The sequence below is a fragment of the Gracilinanus agilis genome, chromosome 5 (assembly GCF_016433145.1).
Source record: "Gracilinanus agilis isolate LMUSP501 chromosome 5, AgileGrace, whole genome shotgun sequence".
NCBI classification, from domain to species: Eukaryota; Metazoa; Chordata; class Mammalia; order Didelphimorphia; family Didelphidae; genus Gracilinanus; species Gracilinanus agilis.
In genome coordinates, this window is record NC_058134.1 from 218,638,846 (window position 1) to 218,659,246 (window position 20,401).

Here is a 20,401-nt window from a genome sequence, read left to right on the forward strand (position 1 = left end):
AGATAAGCACCATCAAGATAAGCTCAATTTCCCAACTAAAGGGTTTTGCTTGCCTCCAATTTCTCTAGAGCACATTGCCTGGTTCTCTCATTTGTCCCTGTCTCATTCCTATCTTCCTTGTAAGTCCATCCTGTTCCCCTCGTTAGATTTTATGCTCCTTTCTTCCTCTCTTCCCCAGCCACACCCCTACCCCCAGCCCCAGCAGCAGATGACTTAGTCTTCTGAACAGATCAAAAGCCATCTGGCCCGCCCTCCCTCAGCTGCTCCCAGCTGTCCCTCAGAATTTCTCAACAACATCCCCCACTGTCTCCTCTTTCTCTCTGGACAAAGAAGAACAGACTCCCCAAATCCTCAACAAGGCCAGGTCCCCTTTTCTCTGCTCTTCATCCCAACTACCTAGCCTCCTGTGGAGGTACTTTCCAAAGAAATCATTCCCTCCTCCTTCCCACCTTCTCACCTTTTCCACTGGCTCCTATAGTCAGACTCAGCTCTCTCCAAATTAAAGAAAGCTTTCCCTTAATTGAGAGACAACCTGGCATAGTGACTGAACTTGAAGTCAGGAGGATCTGGATTCCAGTCACACTTCGGATATTTAGCTGTGAGATTTGGGACAAATCCCTCCACCTTTCTTTGCTTCTGTAAAATGAGAAGGTTGGACTAGATGGTCTCTGGGCAACTACTGGGGAACTGTGATCCTAAATTCTGATTCATGAAAGATTCTCTCTCTCTCTCTCTCTCTCTCTCTCTCTCTCTCTCTCTCTCTCTCTCTCTCTCTCTCTCTCTCTCTCTCTCTCTCTCTCCCTGGAAGTTAATTACCTTCAGATATCACCTTGGATAGAATCCATTTATTTCAATATTTATTTCATGACCCTGAATTTTCACAACACCCTACTCAACAATAAACTTCAAGGAAAACAGTCTAACTTGTGAACAGTGCTGGCTGAAAGTAGCTTTTGACATCTCTTTTGCTTCAAACCACTTCTGGAGAGCAAGTTCTCAAACTGAAAAGTGTAAGCATTTGAACCTTGAAAACTGATAAATGATACAAGTTATGGCTTGATTTATTGTTTTATTGATTGTCTAGGCTAAGAAAGTGCTGGAGGAAATGTTAATGATACAGATAAAAAAGGAGAAGTTTGGTGGCTCAGTGGATAGAGAGCCAGGTCTAGAGATAAGAGGTCTTGGGTTCAAATCTAACCTTAGACAATTCCAGATTACATAGCCCTGGGCAAGTCATTTGAATCCAGCTACCTAGCCCTTATCACTCTTCTACCCTGGAACCCATATCTAGTATCAGTTCTAAGATAGAAGGTAAGGGTTTAAAATTTTTAACTAAAATTTAAACTAAAAAAATATATCACCAGTGCATTTTTAGAGATCTGGTTGTTTAACATCCACCAACACATCCGTGGCTATGGCTTTATGAAAGTCTGCTTATCCGCTTCTCTTGCCTTCATCAAGAATGGCCCTGATGCTATGTTGATAAGTCTCATAAAGATTGGATAGGGAGGGGAAAGTAGGCAAATAGGTCGATAGCTATTCATATTCTCTCTCTCATATTCTTTTAGCAAAAAATAAAATCCATAAATATTTTTCCAGGCTGAAGCAACACTAATACATTCTCACTCACTTTTCCTAGAATTGACAATAATCTCTTCTCCTCTGCCAGAACAGAGCTGGTGATAAGGAGCTCCCTCTTCTTGTGAATGACCATCCCATTGCTGGACAGTTCAAGTTCTTCCCTGTATAGAGCCAAAATCTGGCTTCCTGGAACTTCAAGGAAAGACAGCATAGGGTTAGTGGAAAGAACAGTGGGTCTGAATCTAGAAGACTTGCTTCTACTCTTAGCTCTTCTGCTTAGTGTCAGAGTTATCTGGGCAAGTCAATTCATCTCTGAGATTTTATATATATATATACATATATACATATGTATATATATAATATATAACAAATGAGATTAAATACTATATATATACATACATATAGCTTTGCAAAATTTAAAACACTAACTATATGCTAAATATTATTATTAACCACTACACATCAGTTTCCTTATCTATAAAATAAAGTGGTAGGACTAGAATGGATTGATCCTTTCCAGCTCTAAATCTATGACTCTGTGATGAAGTTGGAATATTCTTAAGCATGGGAGAGAGGTCAGACAGATTGAACTAAGAAAGTCAAATAAATAAACTTTTAAAAAATCGTACCTTCTGTCTTAGTATCAATTCTAAGACAGAAGAGTAATAAGGGCTGGGCAATCAGGATTGAGTGACTTGCCCAGGGTCACAAAGCCAGGAAGTATCTGAGGTCAAATTTGAACCCAGGTCCTCCCAACTCCAAGCCTGGAACTCTATCCACTATGCTCCCTAGCTGCTTTATCCAATAAGCTTTTATTAAGGGCTTACTTTGGGCCAAGCACTGTGCTTAATGAAGGAAAGGCAAAAGACGGTCCCTGCCCTCAAGGAGCTCACAATCTAATGAGGGAGACAACATCTAGATGGGAAAAAAAACCAGAGGTGATCACAAGGGGAAGGCACCAGCCTTGAGAAAGACCAAAAAAGTCTTCTTGCAGATGAGGCTTTAGCTGAGACCCAAAGGAAGCAAAGTACAATTGAAGGTAAGAAGAATGGCTTCTAGCTTGGAGGATGAGGGGAAACTGTATGAAGAGACACCTGAACTGAGCCTTGAAACAGGAAAGGAATTTCAGCTTACCCAGGCATGTGTTAGGAAATGAGTGTCAGTAACAGGCATGTAATACTCAGAAGTGGGGGAAAAAAACAAGATGATTTTTGAGGAACCTATCTGGAGGAAGTGATGCAAAATAAGACGAGGACCAGATTGTGAAAGGCTTTGAATACTAAGTTAGGAATTGAAGCCTTATTCTACATGCTATAGGGAACCATAGAAGGTATTTGATCAAAGGAGTGCCATTATCAGACCTGTGCATTAGGAAAGAGACCTTGGCATCAGGGTTGGAAGGAAAGACTGGGAAAGGAAGAGATTGAACTTTACCTAATTGACAGGACTTGGAAAGTAATTGGATGTGTGGAGAGAGGGAGAGAGAAGAGTCAACTAAGAATCAGAGCTTGGGAGCTTGGGGGACAAAGGAAGGGGTGAGGCTCTTATTTCAGAAGGTCAATGAGTTAGGACTTTCTCTGGTATGCAATGGCAAACCATTAAAGGGTTTTGATGGGAGGAAAGTGAGAAGAAAAAAAGAGTGCATTAGCAACCTTGACCAGTGACAACCATGTTCAAAACATGTTCCAGATCCCAAAGTAGCAAATTCTATTTAATTGATGATATTCCACATTGGCTATGTCCTAATGATTTCAAGGTCCCTTTATCTCATTAGTAAACCTTCTCCAAACAAATCAGCTGAGTTTCTTCTAGAAAGGTTCCCTGCAGACAACTAATCCCAGTCACAGTGTGTAGAGTCTTGTTGACTTCTATCACAGAGGGTGGCATTTCCATCAATCGATAAGATCGATTGAACAGCTAGGCACTGGATATGAGGGAAGAGGAATCTGGGGAGGGGGAGATGCTGGAGAAGGACAAGATACAATAACTGTTTCAATATGAACAGAACAATCAGAAAAGGAATAGATCAGAAGGGTGAAGGCTGCAATAATCCCAAAAGCCTTCCTGGAGGATGTGGTACTTGAATTTGTCCTTGAAGAATGGTTAGAGTTCAGAGCACTAAAGGACACAGGAGTCTCTTGTTCATCACAGGGTTAACAATTCATCCAATCTAATGGTGGTGTAGCAGGGCTCTGAACCTAAAGGCAGGAAGGACTAGGGTTCAAATTCAGACTCTGATACATCTTAGCAACATGACCCTTCACAAGTCACTTGGCCTCTCCAAACCTCTGACTCTGTCTGTAAAATGGGTGGCACAGGGCAGCTGGGTAGCTCAGTGGATTGAGAGTCAAGCCAAGAGATGGGAAGTCCTAGGTTCAAATTCGGCCTCAGACACTTCCCAGCTACGTGACCCTGGACAAGTCACTTGACCCCCATTGCCCACCCCTTACCACTCTTCCACCTAGGAGCCAATACACAGAAGTTAAGGGTTTAAAAAAAATTTAAAAATAAAATAAAATAAAATGGGTGACATTTGGAAGTCTGACACACCATCCTCCCCCTTTCATCTTCCTTTTGTATGTTGTGTATTATCTTCCCTGAATAGATTGTAAATTCCTTGAGAGTGGGAACTGTCTCTCTTATTTGTATCCCCAGCCCTTAGCTCAGTGCCTGTCACATAGTAGGTGTTTAACAAATGTGTATTGTGTTATATTGTATGAATAATGGTACTTGCAATGATAAGTAAGAGCGCTGTTGTCAAGAAAATGGGTTATAAACGTTAAAGTTCTATGTGGATATGGGAATTGTTATAAAATAACAAGCAAAATAACTCAAGGCTCTTCCTCTGAGAGGACTTCAGTAGCCTATAAGCAGATGAGTAGCCTAGAGCCCAGTCTTAGGGCATCTAGGTGGCACAATGGATAAAGCATCAGGCCTAGAGTCAGGAAGACTCACATTCCTGAGTTCAAATCTGGCCTCAGCCACTTACTAGCTGTGTAGCCTCAGGCAAGTCACTTCACCTTGTTTGCCTCAGTTTCCTGATCTGTAAAACTGAGCTGGAAAAGGAAATGGCAAACTACTGCAACATCTTTGCCAGGAAAACCCCAAAAGGGTCAGGAAAAAATCAAACACCAGTAAAAATAACTAAACCACCACGAGAGTCAGTCATACTACAGACTCAAATCCTCAACCTACCCCAAAGTCAGTACTTTCATTAATCAATCACTCAGTCAATCAACCATCATATGTTAAGCACCTACTACGCACCAATCATCCTATGAAATGCTTCAGCATGCCCTACCAAACAGCTCTGGGATGGAAAGCATCTGAATAGAGAGCGAGCCAACCAAATGAACCCCTTCATTTGCCCCCACTTAAAAAATTACTTGATTGCCTCCTAGGCCGGCCTCAGTCTGTGTTACACATACGTCCTCCCTGGGAGCTCATTTAGCAGCTCTTTCAGCTTTTCATGAATATGGAAGAAATAAACCAACGTCTGGCCCACTGCTAATGATCAGGTTTCCATGAGCAGCTCATTGTGCCACAAAGAAAGGAGGCAGCAGTTGGTGTTGTGGGATATTAACGTGGTTTTTACAAAGCTGACGAAACCTCCTTTTAAGCTACTTAATACCTGCGAGCTGAAATTTCCCATCTTGAAATGGTTTGTCCCTGGCAGCAGCCACAACAGGCTTGCCAAAGAAGCCGTCTTCGGGCTTTCCACATCGGCTCGGTCTGTGCCCAGTTCTAGGAGGATGCTGGGAGAAGGAGGGTCTGGGTAAAGCCTCAGGGATTTTGTTTTCATTAAGCTTATTGGCAGATGCGTTGGTTGACTTAGAGACCAGCTTGTATCTATTGGCCTACCCTAAGCAGGCGAGCCAGGAAGCCATTCCTGTGGGCCCCTAAGAATGTCTGACCACCTCTTCCCTAGAGTCAGTGCCAGTGAGAGAGGCCAAGCTGTCTCTTAGAGAAATGGCTGGCTGGTTAAGACCACTTTTTCACTGTCATTCTCTCCTGGGCCTGTAATTCCAAAGTCATTCTAATACATATTTGGTTAGAGACACCAGCTGCCAGGGTGGTCACTGGAAGATTTTCTAAATTGTTCTCAATTCCTGAGGCAAGCTCCATGTCAGCAGGAAGAATGGTTCATATGGTATCTAGTGGGAGCCAGACTAGATAAGAGTTTGGTGCCATGGACTGGGCACTGGTCTTTAGTAACAAAAACCTGAATTTGAGGCCCAATTCCTAACGGTTATGTGTGATCCTTGACAAATTGCCTAAACTTGCTGGGCCTTAATTTCTACATTTGTAAAATGGAAGAGAGACAGACACACACACAGAGAGAGAGAGAGAGAGAGAGAGAGAGAGAGAGAGAGACTGAGACTCAGAGAGAGANAGAGAGAGAGAGAGAGAGAGAGAGAGAGAGAGAGAGAGAGAGAGAGAAAGAGATAACTTATGTACCTCAAAAGTTGTTAGGAAGAAAGCATATTAGGTAAACCTTTAAAGTGCTATAAAAATGTGAATTGACCTAGGACAGGGTTCTTCATTTTATGTCCTGGCTCCCTCTGGCTGTCAGACTGGTGAAGCCTAAAGACCCCTCACAGAATCATGTTTTTCAATGTATGAAACAGAAGCCACAAATTGGGGGGGTGGGGGGGCATTAAACCTTTATGTTTTGTCTTAGTATCAATTCTAAGACAGAAGAGCATCAATAAGGGCTAGGCAATCAGGGTTAAGTGACCAGGGTCACACAGCTAGGAAGTATTTGAACCCAGTTTTTCCTAACTCCAGACCTGGTGCTCTATCCACTGTGCCATCTAGCTGCCCCTACAGGTTTATATAAGAAACTCACACTAGTGAAATATAGCTATCAAGATAAATTTTTTACACAACAAATTAATGGACCCCAAGTTAAGAATCCTTGTGACAAAATTGAATAATTCCTTACCCCTCTGTCATCAATCAAGCATTTATTAATTAATTACACGTGCCTATATACCAGGCACTCAGCTAGGAGTTGAGAATACAAAAATAAAAGTGAACTGAGAACTTATGATTCCATAAATAATAATGATGATGATGATATTTATGTAGTTCCTACTTTGTGCTAGGTACTCTGCTCAGCATTTTACAAATAGTATCTTATTTGATTATCACAACAACCCTGGGAGGTAGGTGATATTATTGTGCCTATTTTACAAATGAGGAAAGTGAGGTAAACAGGCCAAATAACTTGCCCAGAGTCACAGAGCTAGTAAGCTTTTGAAATTGAACTTGGATCTTCCTGACTTCAGGCCTAGTACTATCTACTGAGCAACCTATGACTCATAAGAAGCAGCAAAGAATAAAGAAAAGAACATCGATTAAACAGGTTTTTAAAAACATGTATTTAAAGGAAATGCCACGCTACAGTGGGGGGAAGGAGCTGGATTTGAAATGAGAGGACCAAAGATCAAATTTTGGTTCTGCCACTTATTAGCAGTCTGACCTTGGGTGAGTCACAACCTCTCTAGGCCTCAGTTTCCTCATCTGTAAAGTAAAGGGATTGGTCTAGATGACCTCAGAAGTCCCCTCTATTTTTTAATCTATGAAACAATGATCCTAGGAATTGAGTTAAATTAATTGAATTGGAAGGATGGATATGAATCCAAGAGGCAGAGAGAAGGAAGAGACAATATTCAACAATCAAAGACAGAGAAGTCCAAGAATGAGTAAAAGGAACAAAAATATGGTAGAAGTAGGAAGAAATTAGGAATGTAGTATCTATGGAAATGAGATGTCAAGTAATAGAAGCTAGAAAATGAGCAAGGTATTCAGGAGGCAGTCAACAGTGTCTAAAATGACCAAGAGGTCAAGGAGAATGAATCCTGAGGACAGACTTATGATTTAGAGATGAGGATCTCATTAGGGATCCCAGGGAGAGCAGTTTTTATAGGGAAGTAGGGGGTGGAAGCCAGATGGAGGAATTGAAAGAAAACAAAAAAAGAGAAAAGGGCAATTCTTTCAAGAAGTTGAGCAGTGAGTAGGAGGGAAGATATGAAGACAGTAGCTGAAGAGGGTTGAAAGGGCTAAGGAAAAAATGCTTCTTATATGACTGAACAGACCTGAACATTTTTTAGGTAAATAGAAGGAGTCAGTGGTGAAGAGAGATGGAAGGTGAGTGAGCCAGAAAGAATGATTTAGAGCACAATATCTTGGGGGGAAAAGCAAAGGGAAGAGATCAAACAAAGGAAGGAGAGAGTTGAATAATATTTATAATTGATAAGTTGAGAGAGTTAAATAATACTGCGAGGAGTAAAGAGAGGATGATGATGGTGGTGATGAAGATGATGGTGATGACAATAATTATGGTGATGGTGATATAATAGATAGAAAGGTAAAAGGGGCCTCAGGGACTTATCCAGTCCAATCCCTTCATTTTACAGATGAAGAAGCTGAGGCCCAGGGAGATGAAGTGTCCAAAGTCACGGGATAATAAATATGGAGCTAGAAGAAAGAGTCTTATAGTTCAGTCCAGGATAGGTAATATTCCAAATTCATAGCCCCCAACCTCACTAATAAAAGGAAGGACATACATTTTTTCAACTCTTTTTCCAAGGCCAACTTTGGTCATTATAATAACACAGCATTGAATCCATCTTATTACATTTTCCATTAACATCCTTGTAATCACTGAATATATTGCTTTTCTGGTTGTTTCCTTCAGTCTTCATCAAGTTATTTAAGTCTTCCTATATTGCTCTGAGTGATTCCTATTGGTCATTCCTTTCCACAGAGAAAGGTTCCATCATTTTCACGTGTCACAGTGTTCAGCCATTCACCAATCATGGGAAATTCATCTGTTTCCAGTTTTTAGTCCCCCGCCCCAGAACATCATCCCTTACTCCTTCTGCAAACAATTGAGCTTAGCACCAAGTTAATGAGAATATTAGCACCAGTTGTCTTGGGGCACTACTCCTGGTGAATTCCTGCCCAACCTGCCTATGAAAGGCAACATGATAAGGTAAATAGAGTCCCAGACTTGGACTCAGGAAGGCCCAGGCTCAGATCTTGCCTGAAACACTTTACTAGCTGTGTGATCCTGGGCAAGTCTCTTAATGTCTCCGGACATCAGTTTCCTCATCTATAAAATGGAAGAAGTATAAAATCTATACTTCTGAGATTCTCTTCAGCTCCAAATATAACCTCCCTAAATTCAAGACTTATTTAAATTTTTGGAGGGGTCTTCATATCCTAGTACCCGGCAAGTAGGGAGCCAGTCAACAATCTTTATAAACACTTTCTTGAAGTCAGACCCTGGACTAAGCTATGGAGATAGAAAGGAAAACAAAACCAGGCTCTGTCCTTGCCCTAGAGGAGCTCTGGATCTAATGGGAGTGAACTTGCAAACAACTAGGATACAGATGGAATAGACTGCAGGTAATTTCAGAGGGGAAGCCTGAAAGGCCTCTTGTAGAAGGGGCAATCTGAGCTGAGTTCTAAAGGAGAGAGAGGTAAGGAGGGACAGCATCCCAGGCAGGAGGGACAGCCAGAGTTCGGAGATGGAGCTCAGAGTGTCCTATGCTTGCTAAATGCCTAGCAAATGAGTGATTAAGCAGCCACTATGTGCCAGGTCCTGTGCCTGGCACTAGGGAGACCAAGACAAAAATGAGACGTCTCTTCCCTCAAGGAATTAGGTGTTTCTCCTTACAGTCTTTCTGATTCTCCACTCTCTTTCATCCCCCATCCAACCAGTTACTAAGGCCTGTTGATTCTCTCTGGGTAGAATGTCTCCTATCGATCTCCTTCCCTCTCTCACATACACTGAACTAAGTCAGGCAAGAAGCCCACTTTTTTTTTTTTAATCAAAGTTCTATTGATGCCTCTTGAATTTTTTTAACCCTTTTTTATATGAAAATTTTTATTTAATTAATTTGGAATATTTTTCCATGGTTACATGATTCATGTTCTTTCACTCCCCTCTTCCTACCCCCCTCCTATAAACCTTACTTTCTGACTTAGTAACAACTCTAAGACAGAAAGGCAAGAACAAGGCAAACAGGTTAAGTGATTTGCCCAGGGTTACATAGCAAGGCAATATCTGAGACCAGATTTGAGTCCAGGACCTTCTGTTTCCAGGCCTGGCTCTCTATCTGCTGTACCACCTAGCTGTCCCTCCTTTTTTTTCTCCTTTTTTGTTTCAGGGTCTATTTTTTTGTTTTGTTTTTTTACATTTCAGTCTATTTGGGGTACATATATTTCTGAATATCATTGTCATGCAGTCTTTTTTTCAGTTGTTTCTGACTCTTCGTGATTCCATTGAGGGTTTTCTTGGCAAAGACTGGCTTGCCATTGCCTTCTCCAATTCGTTTTGCAGATGGGAAACTGAGGCAAACATAATTAAGTGATTTGCCCAGGGTCACAGCTAGGAAGTATGCAAAGCCAGATACGAACCCAAGAAGTTTTCCAGACCTCTGGCTGGGCACCTCGCTACTGTGCCACCTAGCTGCCCGTGTTTCTAAATATGCCTACTCTACAAATTTTCTCATATAACAAGGAAACATCTAACAGCACAGTCAACCATCTGCTTCCATTGTCCCTCACTTTTCCAAGGTGAGGATTGAGGGAAATTTCTTCATTCTTCTCTGAGAACAACATTGATCATTACAATCTCATGATCTTTTCATCATCATTATTAAATATGTGATAGATATTGTTTTGCCCTCTGACAATAAGTAACAAATCAAGAACAAGGGACTGCCCTTTGGGCAGTCCAAATCAGTGTAGAGGCTGCCATTTGTCCACTTAAATTAGAAGTGGATCCCCAGGAAGTGAGGAAAGATGCTATCTCTTCAAGTATGTTGGTAACTTCCTGTGGGGGGGTTCAGGCTTTGAACTTGGGGCTGAAGGATCTCGGCTGAGACCTCAGGCAGCTTCCCCTCTGAATTGTCACGTATGGGTAACTCATCTCCCCTCCCCACTAAGGGAGGTGGGGATGACCTTATCTCTGGTGGCTAGTTTTAACTATGAATGGGCTTGAGCTAATTCCATTTACACACCTCTTTACTTTTTTTTGTACTCTTGCAATACCCTACTAAGCAATCTCTTCCTGCCTTCAGTCTTTCCCCAATCCCATCCAGCCACACTGCTCCAGAATCATGGATCACTATCTATTTGAAAGAAATAAAATCTGAATGCCTAATTTCCAAAGTCTTCACAATCTGGGTCTAACCTACAGATTTATCTATTCCTCTTTATACACTCTATCAGATTTGTCAAATTTGGCCTCTCACTTTTTTTTTAAACCCTTACTTTCAGTCTTAATGATAAATTGAAGACAGAAGGGGGAAGACTAGACAAAGTTAAGTGATTTGCCCAGCTTGGAAATATGTGAGGCCAAATTTAAACCCAGGTCCTCCCAAATCCAGAACTAGCGCTCTAGCCACTGTGCCACCTAGCTGTCCCCATATTGGCCACTCCCTATTTCATGAATGTATCCCATAACTTTCCTGACTTCAGACCTTCTTTTTGCTCATGTGTTCTCTAGGCCTGAAATGCCTAAATCTGTTGGAGTCCTACCCAGATCAGTTCAGGCCCCAGATCCAATGCCCACCCCCTCTAATTTCCTGTGTATCAGGCAAGATTCAAACCCAGGACTCTCTGACTCGAGGCTAACTCTCTATCTACTTCATCATGATGCTTCTCATGACTTTCATAAAAATGGGTGTGTTTGTGTGTGTGTGTGTGTGTGTGTGTGTGTGTGTGATATATAACATATAGTTCAGTCCAGCCCAGTTCATTATACATTATATATAACACACATAATTTATTATGTATGTATAATTATATCTAACATATAAATATTTCTATTCTATATGCATTTATATATAAACTAAATATGTACATTTACATATATTTTTCCAAATTATTTGTGTGCCTTTTTTATCTCCCCTATCAGATTTTAGGCTCCCTTAGAATTTAACACACTATTTTTCACATAGTAGGATGTGGTATAACATGCCCTTACTTAGCACTCCTAAATTGGTCCCACAAAGCACAACTTTAGATGAAGCAACCTTTTGCAGGGGACAGTTAGTTCCATAGTTCATCAAATTATCTAATTTACATATAAGGCAATCAACCCAAAGACATTACAGCAGGATTCAGTTATACTGTAGTAATGCTATTATTTCAGAATGCCATTCGTCTAGGCCATGCAGGATACAGCTATAAAATTTTGTTGCCTATTGAATAAACATTCGGTATAATTTCTATGTTAATATGTTTTCTTGATTCTTCATTTTTTTTAATCCTTCATGAATGTCGATAGAGTTACTCTCATAAATAGAGGACTGAAATAACTTCGATATCCCACTCCTCAAATCTTGTTAGGGTCCTCTGACCATTTGGGTTCCATGACCTCTAGCCAACACATCCAAGAGAAGGAGACAGGGCTCCCATAAAGACTTTGTGATCCCTCCAAATAGAGAACTGATGGTCTTAGAGTACAGATTGAAGCATATTTTTTCTCTCTTTCTCTTGCTGTTTTTTTCCAGAATATGGCTAATTGGAAATATGTTTTGCCTGACTCTCTTTCTTCTTGCCTTTTTTTCCAACTCTTACCTTCTGTCTTAGAATTAATACTAAGTCTCAGTTCCAAGGCAGAAGAGTAGTAAAAGTTAAGCAATAAGGATTAAATGACTTACCCAGGATCACACAGCTAGGAGGTGTCTGAGGCCAGATTTTTCTTGACTTCTTAAGGAGTTGGGAAGGATATAGGGAAAAGAGAGGATCTAGGACTGAAATTTTTTTTAATTAAAAAAAATTAAGACTTTATGTTAGAGTCATCATCCAGACCCTTAGATGATTAAGGTGACCAGACTTCAGGCATTTTATAACACAGTCCAATACACAGTGCTTGCCCAGGAACACATACAACACAGAAAAACACAAGGCAACAAGGGAATACCATTCGGAAACATCAGACAACTACACTGATCTTCCAGGAAGAGCTTTCACCTGGTTCTCCTGCTCTTCCTCCTGCCAGCATAATCAGCTCTGCTGCCACCACCATGTAAAGGACAGTTTACAAACCCCCTGCCCAGGGGTCCTTTCATCCATGGCCTGCAGAGAGTCTCAGAGTGGGAGAAAGACATCAGGGTTTTCCTCCTCCCCCACCACCACCTCACCTCAAGACTACTAGTAGCTGCTTCCCAGTTGCACAGCGTAGCTGCCCTGCCTCCCTTGCTATTCAGAACGACAGAGAATTCACTGCATCAGCTACAGTGAGTTAACTGGTGCTTAATTGTCTCTTCAATGACAATCCTCAGATCAGAATAAAAACTCTTCCTGCTAGTTAAGCCACAGAAAACCCTTGGGAGGATATCCTAAGCTTAGAACACTTAGACTTGAAGCAAAGGTCTCAGATCATCTCCCCAGCGCCCCAGGTCTGGGGTTGCCCAGTGCCCTCACGGACCAGGTGAAAGGCTAAGGGATTGTTCTGTGAGGGGAGGGGGCGAGGGGTGATTCGGCCGGAGTTGTTGAGGGGCAACAAAAGCAGAAAGAACCAAGTGGGAGCTGTGGTCCCTGGTGCTCTGGTGGACTCATTTGTTCTCTCCTCCCTTGTTTTTCAGGGAATTTTAAAGGTCTGTGTAAGCAAATCGATCACTTCCCTGAGGATGCAGATTATGAAGCCGACACAGCAGAGTATTTCCTCCGTAAGTATTGTGATTCTTCCTCTCACTGGTGGGGGTGGCGTGGGTGCTAGCACCAAGTGATCCCTGCAGGAGATCCTCACTTCCCAAAGTAGAATGAAAGGTTAGATCTTACTTAAAGGCTCTTGGCAAATCTGATGGAACTGACCTTCTGGTATCTGGCAGAGCTAGGAGATTTTGTGTTCAAATTTACACTTTGATGTATGACCCAGGGGAAGTCACTTAACTTCAGGGGGTCTCAGTGTCTTCATCTGTAAAATAAGAGAGTTGGACTTGATGGCCTCGGAAGACCTTACCATCTATGGATTATAGCCTTACCTCTGTGTTAAATTTCTTCTTCTGTAGATAAGGGGATTCTGGTTGATGGATTCAAGCTTTTAAGGTCAGATCTCAATACCCTCTCCATGTGACCTTGGACAAGTCACTCAAACTCTCTGAGCATGAGAAATGGGGATCCTAAACCTTGCAATGACTGAATCAGTAAATGATTGTGGAGAAAGTGCTTATATAATAATCAAGTTATCAAGATGTGTTTATTAAGCACTTTCCAAGTGCCACAGTCAGTAGGCCAAAACACCTATCTCTCTCTCTCAATGTATCTATGTATCTATCCATCTAAATATCTATGTATCTATCTATTCATCTGTCTATCTATCTACCTATTTTTCTATCTATCCTCCATCCATCTACCACTCATATTTATCCATCTATCCAAATATTTATCTATCTATCAGTCTTTCTCTATAGCTATCTATCTATCTATCTATAACAATTCCACTGAAAAGAAAGGGAAAGGGTTGGGTTTTTTCTTTTCTTTTTTTTCTTTTTGCATTGGGGTAGAGAATATAAATGCTTAACAATAGAAAAAAGAGAAATAAAAGAAAAGTGACATAAAAAAGAAATGAGATTTTTTTTAGGGGAAAAAACTATCAAACTAAGCCAAAATCAAATTTTGTTATAATTAATGACCTGGACCATCAATTAACAATTGATTAATCAATCAATAAGCATCTATTAAATTCTTATTATGGTCCAGGAATGGTGTTCTGGGGACATAAAGACAAAAGGTCCTGCCCGCAAAGAGATTCCATTGAATCAGAAAGACAGCATATATAGACAGAGGATACACAGATAGATACAAGATGTATTGGTTGGAGAGGGCACTAGCAGCTAGGATGATAAACAAAGGCTTCCTGTAGAACATGGTGCTTGATTCCTGAAGGAAATGAAGAATTCTGGGAGACAGAGATGAAGAGGGAGGGCACTCTGGGCATGAGGAATGGCCAGTGCATCAGCACAGAAATAGGAAATTAAGTCCCTGCTATAAGAAACAGCCAGAAAATGGATTTGTTTGGACTACAGAGTTGTGAAGAAGATTAATGTGCAGTCAATATTAATAAAGAGACTGAGGCACAGCCACATAGCACATTGGAATAGGTTACCAGGCCTGGAATCAGGAGGACCTGAGTTCAAATCTAATCTTAGACCCTTCCTAGCTGTGTGGCAAGTCACTTAACCCCCACTGTCTAGTTGTTATTGCTCTTCTTGGAGTAACCAGTAATTAGAGTAAGGTCTTAGAATTAATACTAGGGGGCAGCTGGTTGGCTCAGTGGATTGAGAGCCGGGCCTAAAGATGGGAGGTCCTGGGTTCAAATCTGGCCTCAGACACTTCCTAGCTGGGTGACCCTGGCAAGTCACTTGTCCCCCATTGCCTAGCCCTTTCTACTCTTCTACCTTGGAACTAATATACAGTATTGATTCTAAAATGGAAGTTAAGGGTTTAAAAAAAGAACTAATACTAAAAAGAAAGGTGAGGGTTAAAAAAAAAAGACTAAAAACTAGAGAGACAGTTCATTCAATTTTCTTCATTTTGGAAAAGAAAACTAAAACCTAATTCAATTCAACAAGCACTCATCACCTATGGGCCAAGCAAGCATTGTGTTGGGTTCTCAGTATGTACACAAAGGTAAAGGAGGTGGTCCCTATATTCAATATCTTATTTCCAAAGGATAAAATGAAAGGAAATGAAAGATAGAAGAAAAGAAAAGATATATTAAAGAAAAAATATATTAAAGGCATTAACGTTGGAAGTTCACATAAGGAAGTTAATGGTAGAATCAGAATTTGAACCCAGGTCTTGTGACTCAAAAAAAATAACACTCTACTATAACACACTGAGGATCATTGAGGATGTCCAACTTCATTCATTCTCATTACATATCTCCATCAGATCATCTGAGGCATTAGGGGTACATTTCCCATATTTGGGACTCTGGATAGGGAGGCCCTAACATCCTCTTCTGTGCTTCCCACAGTGCTTTGCATTAAAGAGTGACACCCAAGGCCATATAGTATAATTCTTAATAGATTCATGAATGCCATGCAGAGAGTTCCAGCAGGGCAAGAAGCATTGTTTTTAGACAATTCCCAAACTAACACTTTCATGAGGGCCAAGATTTACCATACCTGATGGGGCTGATTACACTTACTCCTATACACAAAATTAAACAAATATAATAAGTAAACATTTTACTAAGTTCTCATAGATTACCTCCTTCCTGTTCCTTTTAAGTGCCTGTCCCAACCCAAAACTATTAGGAGAAAACAAAATTAAAATTACAAAAACAACCCTAGCAACAACAACAAAAAAGGAAATAGTCCAAAATAGTTTCTCCTCTTGGAGGAGAAGTAAATTATAGTTTCAAATAAAGTCCCATAACATGAGAGGCTCTTCCTAACAAAACTAGAACTCATTCCTTTACCTTCACAAGAGAAATCAAACAATCCATGGTGAAAATTCTTCTCATGTGGCCCTCCAGCAGCCCATACATTTTTTCATTGGGATACATTTCTTCAATGTGCAAGGAAATTCAGATGGAGGTCCTAATGAAATATTTCCAGGGGTACCTGTGATACATAAAATACCCCATTTCTCCAGTGTATCAACTGAAAAATGTTGGAGTCTTCCAAATGGAATTCTGAACTTACCCAAATCTAGGGTAAACAAGCTCGCTCCAAAAGATATAGGACAAATATGGACAAGATCACAAGATGTGACCTCAGAAGGCCCTTTTCTGTGAGGGCCCCCTGTTTGGTCCTCACACAGGACCCAAAATCACCCTGTGAACATCAAAAGAGGAGAATCAGCCTTTTCTCATCTCTCTCACAAAGCCCCTTCCCCAAAGTAGGCCTCAGAGGAAATTTTCCAACCATGGGGGTCAGAAAACTATAGCCCTGTGGCCACATCCAGGCCATCTCTTGCTTTTGTAAATCTAAGATTCTTGTGAGCTGAATTTGGTCTAAGGGCCATAGTTGGCTGACCCCTGCTCTAAACAATGCTTCTAAGACCTCCCCATAAAGGGATTTATGAGGAACTTTCTAGAAAAGGTACTAAATACCCAAAACTTTTTCACTTTCTTGGCCACAAAAGAAATGCTTAAAGCAGAAAAAGAAAAAAAAAAGGCATTCATTAACAGATACCTAATTAGAACATACTGCTATAATACATCCCATCAATATAATCTTTCCCAAAGGTATAAAGGCTCTGTGTAGGACTGCTGAGCAGACATTCACCTAAGACCTCCACTTGTCTGAACAATTCAAAAGTCCCAGATCTGCCGGCCATTCAGGGATGGTTCTTTAGTCCTTTCGAGTTCAGGATGATCTGGTTGGCAGTCACCTTGCCCTCTAAGAAGCAGTGTAGTTTCAGGGAATACCTCCTGCTGAGTGACCAGAATTAATTCAGGAACTCAGGAATACTTGCATTTACAGGGTTGCCAGCACCACTGAGGCTAACAATATCCATTGCTTAGGACCACTAATTGCTGTTTGTGGATCTATGCCCAGAGAAGAAACATACATGTAGAAGAAAGCATCTGGGATATCTGTTTCACGGGGGCAGGCGCTGTTCTCATTGCCATCAGCCCAAGTTGTGGGCCACCAGTATCACTGTGTGAGGGCGAAGAAAAATTCTCAGCCCTACCCCACTAGAATTCAAAGGGAAAGGCTGGAAGAGGTCCCAAAGTAACAGAAGTTGAGCTATTTGTTCTCTTGTAGCCTACTGAATGGGCAGCTCCTCCTGCCTGAGTCATCTCCAATGTAACCCAGGCCTAGGGACCAAGTGACCAATTAGGAGTTGCTCTGTCATATATGTCCTTTAATGAGAGACCATAATGTATTCCCAGCTCCAGGAGAAGTGCTAGCAGTCCAGCCATGTGACAGTAATATTAAGAGAATGTAATGTAATTTAATTTACTTTGTACGCTCAAATAACAGCCCCCCTGCTTGTTAGATTAAGTCAAGTCAACAAGCATTTATAAACTCATCAACTCCCTAGATCAAAAGTCCTTTCTCTGGCCAATCAATCAATAAACATTTATTAAGCACCTACTATGTGCCAGACACTGTGGCAACTGCTAGAGATACAAAGAAAGGCAAAACATACCCCTTGTTCTCAAGGAGCTACCAGTCTACTAGGGGGGACAACACAAAAACAACTATGTCCAAATAAGACATTTTGTTGTGGGGGCAGCTGGGTAGCTCAGTGGATTGAGAGCCAGGCCTAGAGACGGGAGGTCCTGGGTTCAAATCTGACCTCAGACACTTCCCAGCTGTGTGACTCTGGGCAAGTCACTTGACCCCCATTGCCTACCCTTACCACTCTTCTGCCTTGGAGCCAATACACAGTATTGATTCCAAGACGGAAGGTAAGGGTTAAAAAAAAAAAAAAAGACATTTTGTTGTATTTGTTCAATTATGTCTGACTCTTCATGGCCCCATTTGGGATTTTCTTGGCAGAGATACTGGAGTGGTTTGCCGTTTCCTTCTCCAGCTCATTTGACAGATGAGGAAACTGAGGAAAACAAGGTTAAGTGACTTTCCCAGGGTCACACAGTAAGTGTCTGAAGCCAGATTTGAACTTGGGAAGATGAGTCTTTCTGATTCTAAATTAGTATTCTATCCACCTTGCCACCTAGCAGCCCACAAACAAGACACAGGCAAAATTGGAGATTGTCACAGAGGGAACGCAGTAGCATTAAGGAAGACCAGGAAAGATTTCTTACAGAAAATGTGACTTTAGCTAAGACTTGGAAGAAGTCAGGGAAGCTAAGAATCTAACAGGGAGAAGAAAAGAATTCCAGGTACAAGGGACAGCCAGCAAAAGGGCATGGAAATGGAGATAGAGTGTCTTATTAAGGAGGAATCATTCTTTCCTGATGGAACTTTGGTCCATGGGCCAAATCTTTGTTAAATAGGAGGAAAACTTCATTCCCTAACTCACGGTTGGGACAGTTAGGTGGTGGTGTCCCTAGATGGGACAGTATATAGAGTACTGGACCTGAATTCAAATCTGGCCTCTGGTACTAGCTGTGTGATCCTAGGAAAATCACTTAACCCTATGTGCCTCAGTTTCCTCATCTATAAAATGACATGGAGATGGAAATGGCAGACCAATCCAGTATCTTTGCTAAGAAAACCCCAAATTGTGTCATGAACAGTTGGACCCAACTGAAGTGACTAAACAACAACAACAAATCCCATTTTAAAGATAGTTGAAACTGGGGGTAGCTAGATGGCTCAGTGGATAGAAAGTCAGGCCTAGAGAAAGGAGGTCTTGGATTTAATTCTGACCTCAGACACTCCCTAGCTATGTCCCTGAGTGACCTTGAGCAAGTCACTTAACCCTCATTGCCTAGCCCTTACCACTCTTCTGCCTTGGAACCAATACTTAGTAACAATTCTAAGACAGAAGGTAGGGGTTGGGGTTTTTTTTCATGGTGAAATTAAGGTCCAAAATGGGAATGAGCTTTTTGCCAAAAATCCCACAACTAAAAAGCAACAAAGCCAGAGCTCAACCCACAAACTCTGTCTCTGATCCAGACATTCCTGGGATCCTGAGGATTTCAGGGGCCATATGGCCTAAAACCTCATCTTAAAACCCAGTGGCAGAGTGAGGACATGAATCTGAGTCCTGTGCCCCCCAGTCCAGGCCTCTCTCCAGGATACCATGTTTCTCCTTTCCACTGTCCTTTTCCCAATCCCTCCCACCCAGAGACTTCAAGGACAGTGCCTTCAGGGAAGGTTCCTTCCTCACAGAAGGCCATCTGGCCCCAGCCTCCCTCAGATCCCTTTCAGGGCAGCTAGGAGGCTCCTTGCCCAGTGGGGCCTTGCCTTTCCTCACCCCAGCTAAATTGGCTTGTGTTATGCTGAGATCGATCATATTAAAAATTTAGGGGGTGTTTTATGATATGGATCGCTGCTGTCTCTTTAAGGGATGGCCTCTCCAATCAAACCAGCAAGACAGATCCATCCTGGCATCTCTGCTTCCCAGGAGGCATGAGGTCCTTCCAGCAGCTCCAGGGATTTGAGAAATGAAACAGGAGGCCTTGCAGATGTTCAGCCTCTTATGTGGTGAACTCCTCCAACGGGCTTTTCTTGGGACTTCCAGACACCCTGTGTCCCTAGGTCGGTTTTTTGGTTTTGGGTTTTGGGTTTTTTCCTCCAAGAAGCTTCTTGTTATGTTTGGCTTTTCTGAGACTCTGCCCTCAGGCAGTGCCCAGGGGGTGCTGGCTCCCCTTAAATGTTAACAAATGAAGGACAGAGAGGCTGCATAAGGTCAGGGAAAGAGAAAAGGACTTATCGAGTTAGGGGTCAGTAGTCCCGGGTTCAAGGTCCCAGCAATGCCACTAGATCCCTGCATGATTATGATCCTGACTCTTCTCCCCATGGGCCTCAGTTTCCTCACATGCAAAACAAGGGCATTGGGCTCAGCAGCCTCTAAGGGCCTAAGGGCCCTTCCAGCTCCGACATTCTGACTCTATCGTCCTCGTTTGGCTCATAACCAGCACTGCAGCTAGATTGCTAAAGCGTTGGTCCGAGGAAGCAACCAAAGTGGTTAAGGCTCAGGCCCCTACAGGCCCGTCCTGGCAACCTCCCACTGGCCATTTGTTGGCTGTTTGCCAATGTGCCAGCTTCAGCTTCCCCACTTTCACAAAAGGATTGTGGTGAAAATATAAAATGCAGTTTGATGTCTGTGGGTGACTGTTCTAGGACGGGCTATCTGTTCGTTTTAATAAAATAGCGGCATTTAGAGAATGCTTTAAGGCTTGCAGAAGCACTTTACAAGTGGA

General features: G+C 41.8%; 1 protein-coding gene across 1 annotated transcript in view; it reads left to right on the top strand.

Annotated features, from left to right (window-relative positions):
• Positions 1-20,401, top strand: part of CACNG2 (calcium voltage-gated channel auxiliary subunit gamma 2) — a 93,308-nt gene that overhangs the window by 58,050 nt on the left and 14,857 nt on the right. The window contains exon 2 of the mRNA XM_044679126.1: positions 13,191-13,274. Within this exon, the coding sequence (XP_044535061.1) occupies positions 13,191-13,274 (84 nt within the window). The remainder of the gene's footprint in view (positions 1-13,190; positions 13,275-20,401) is intronic.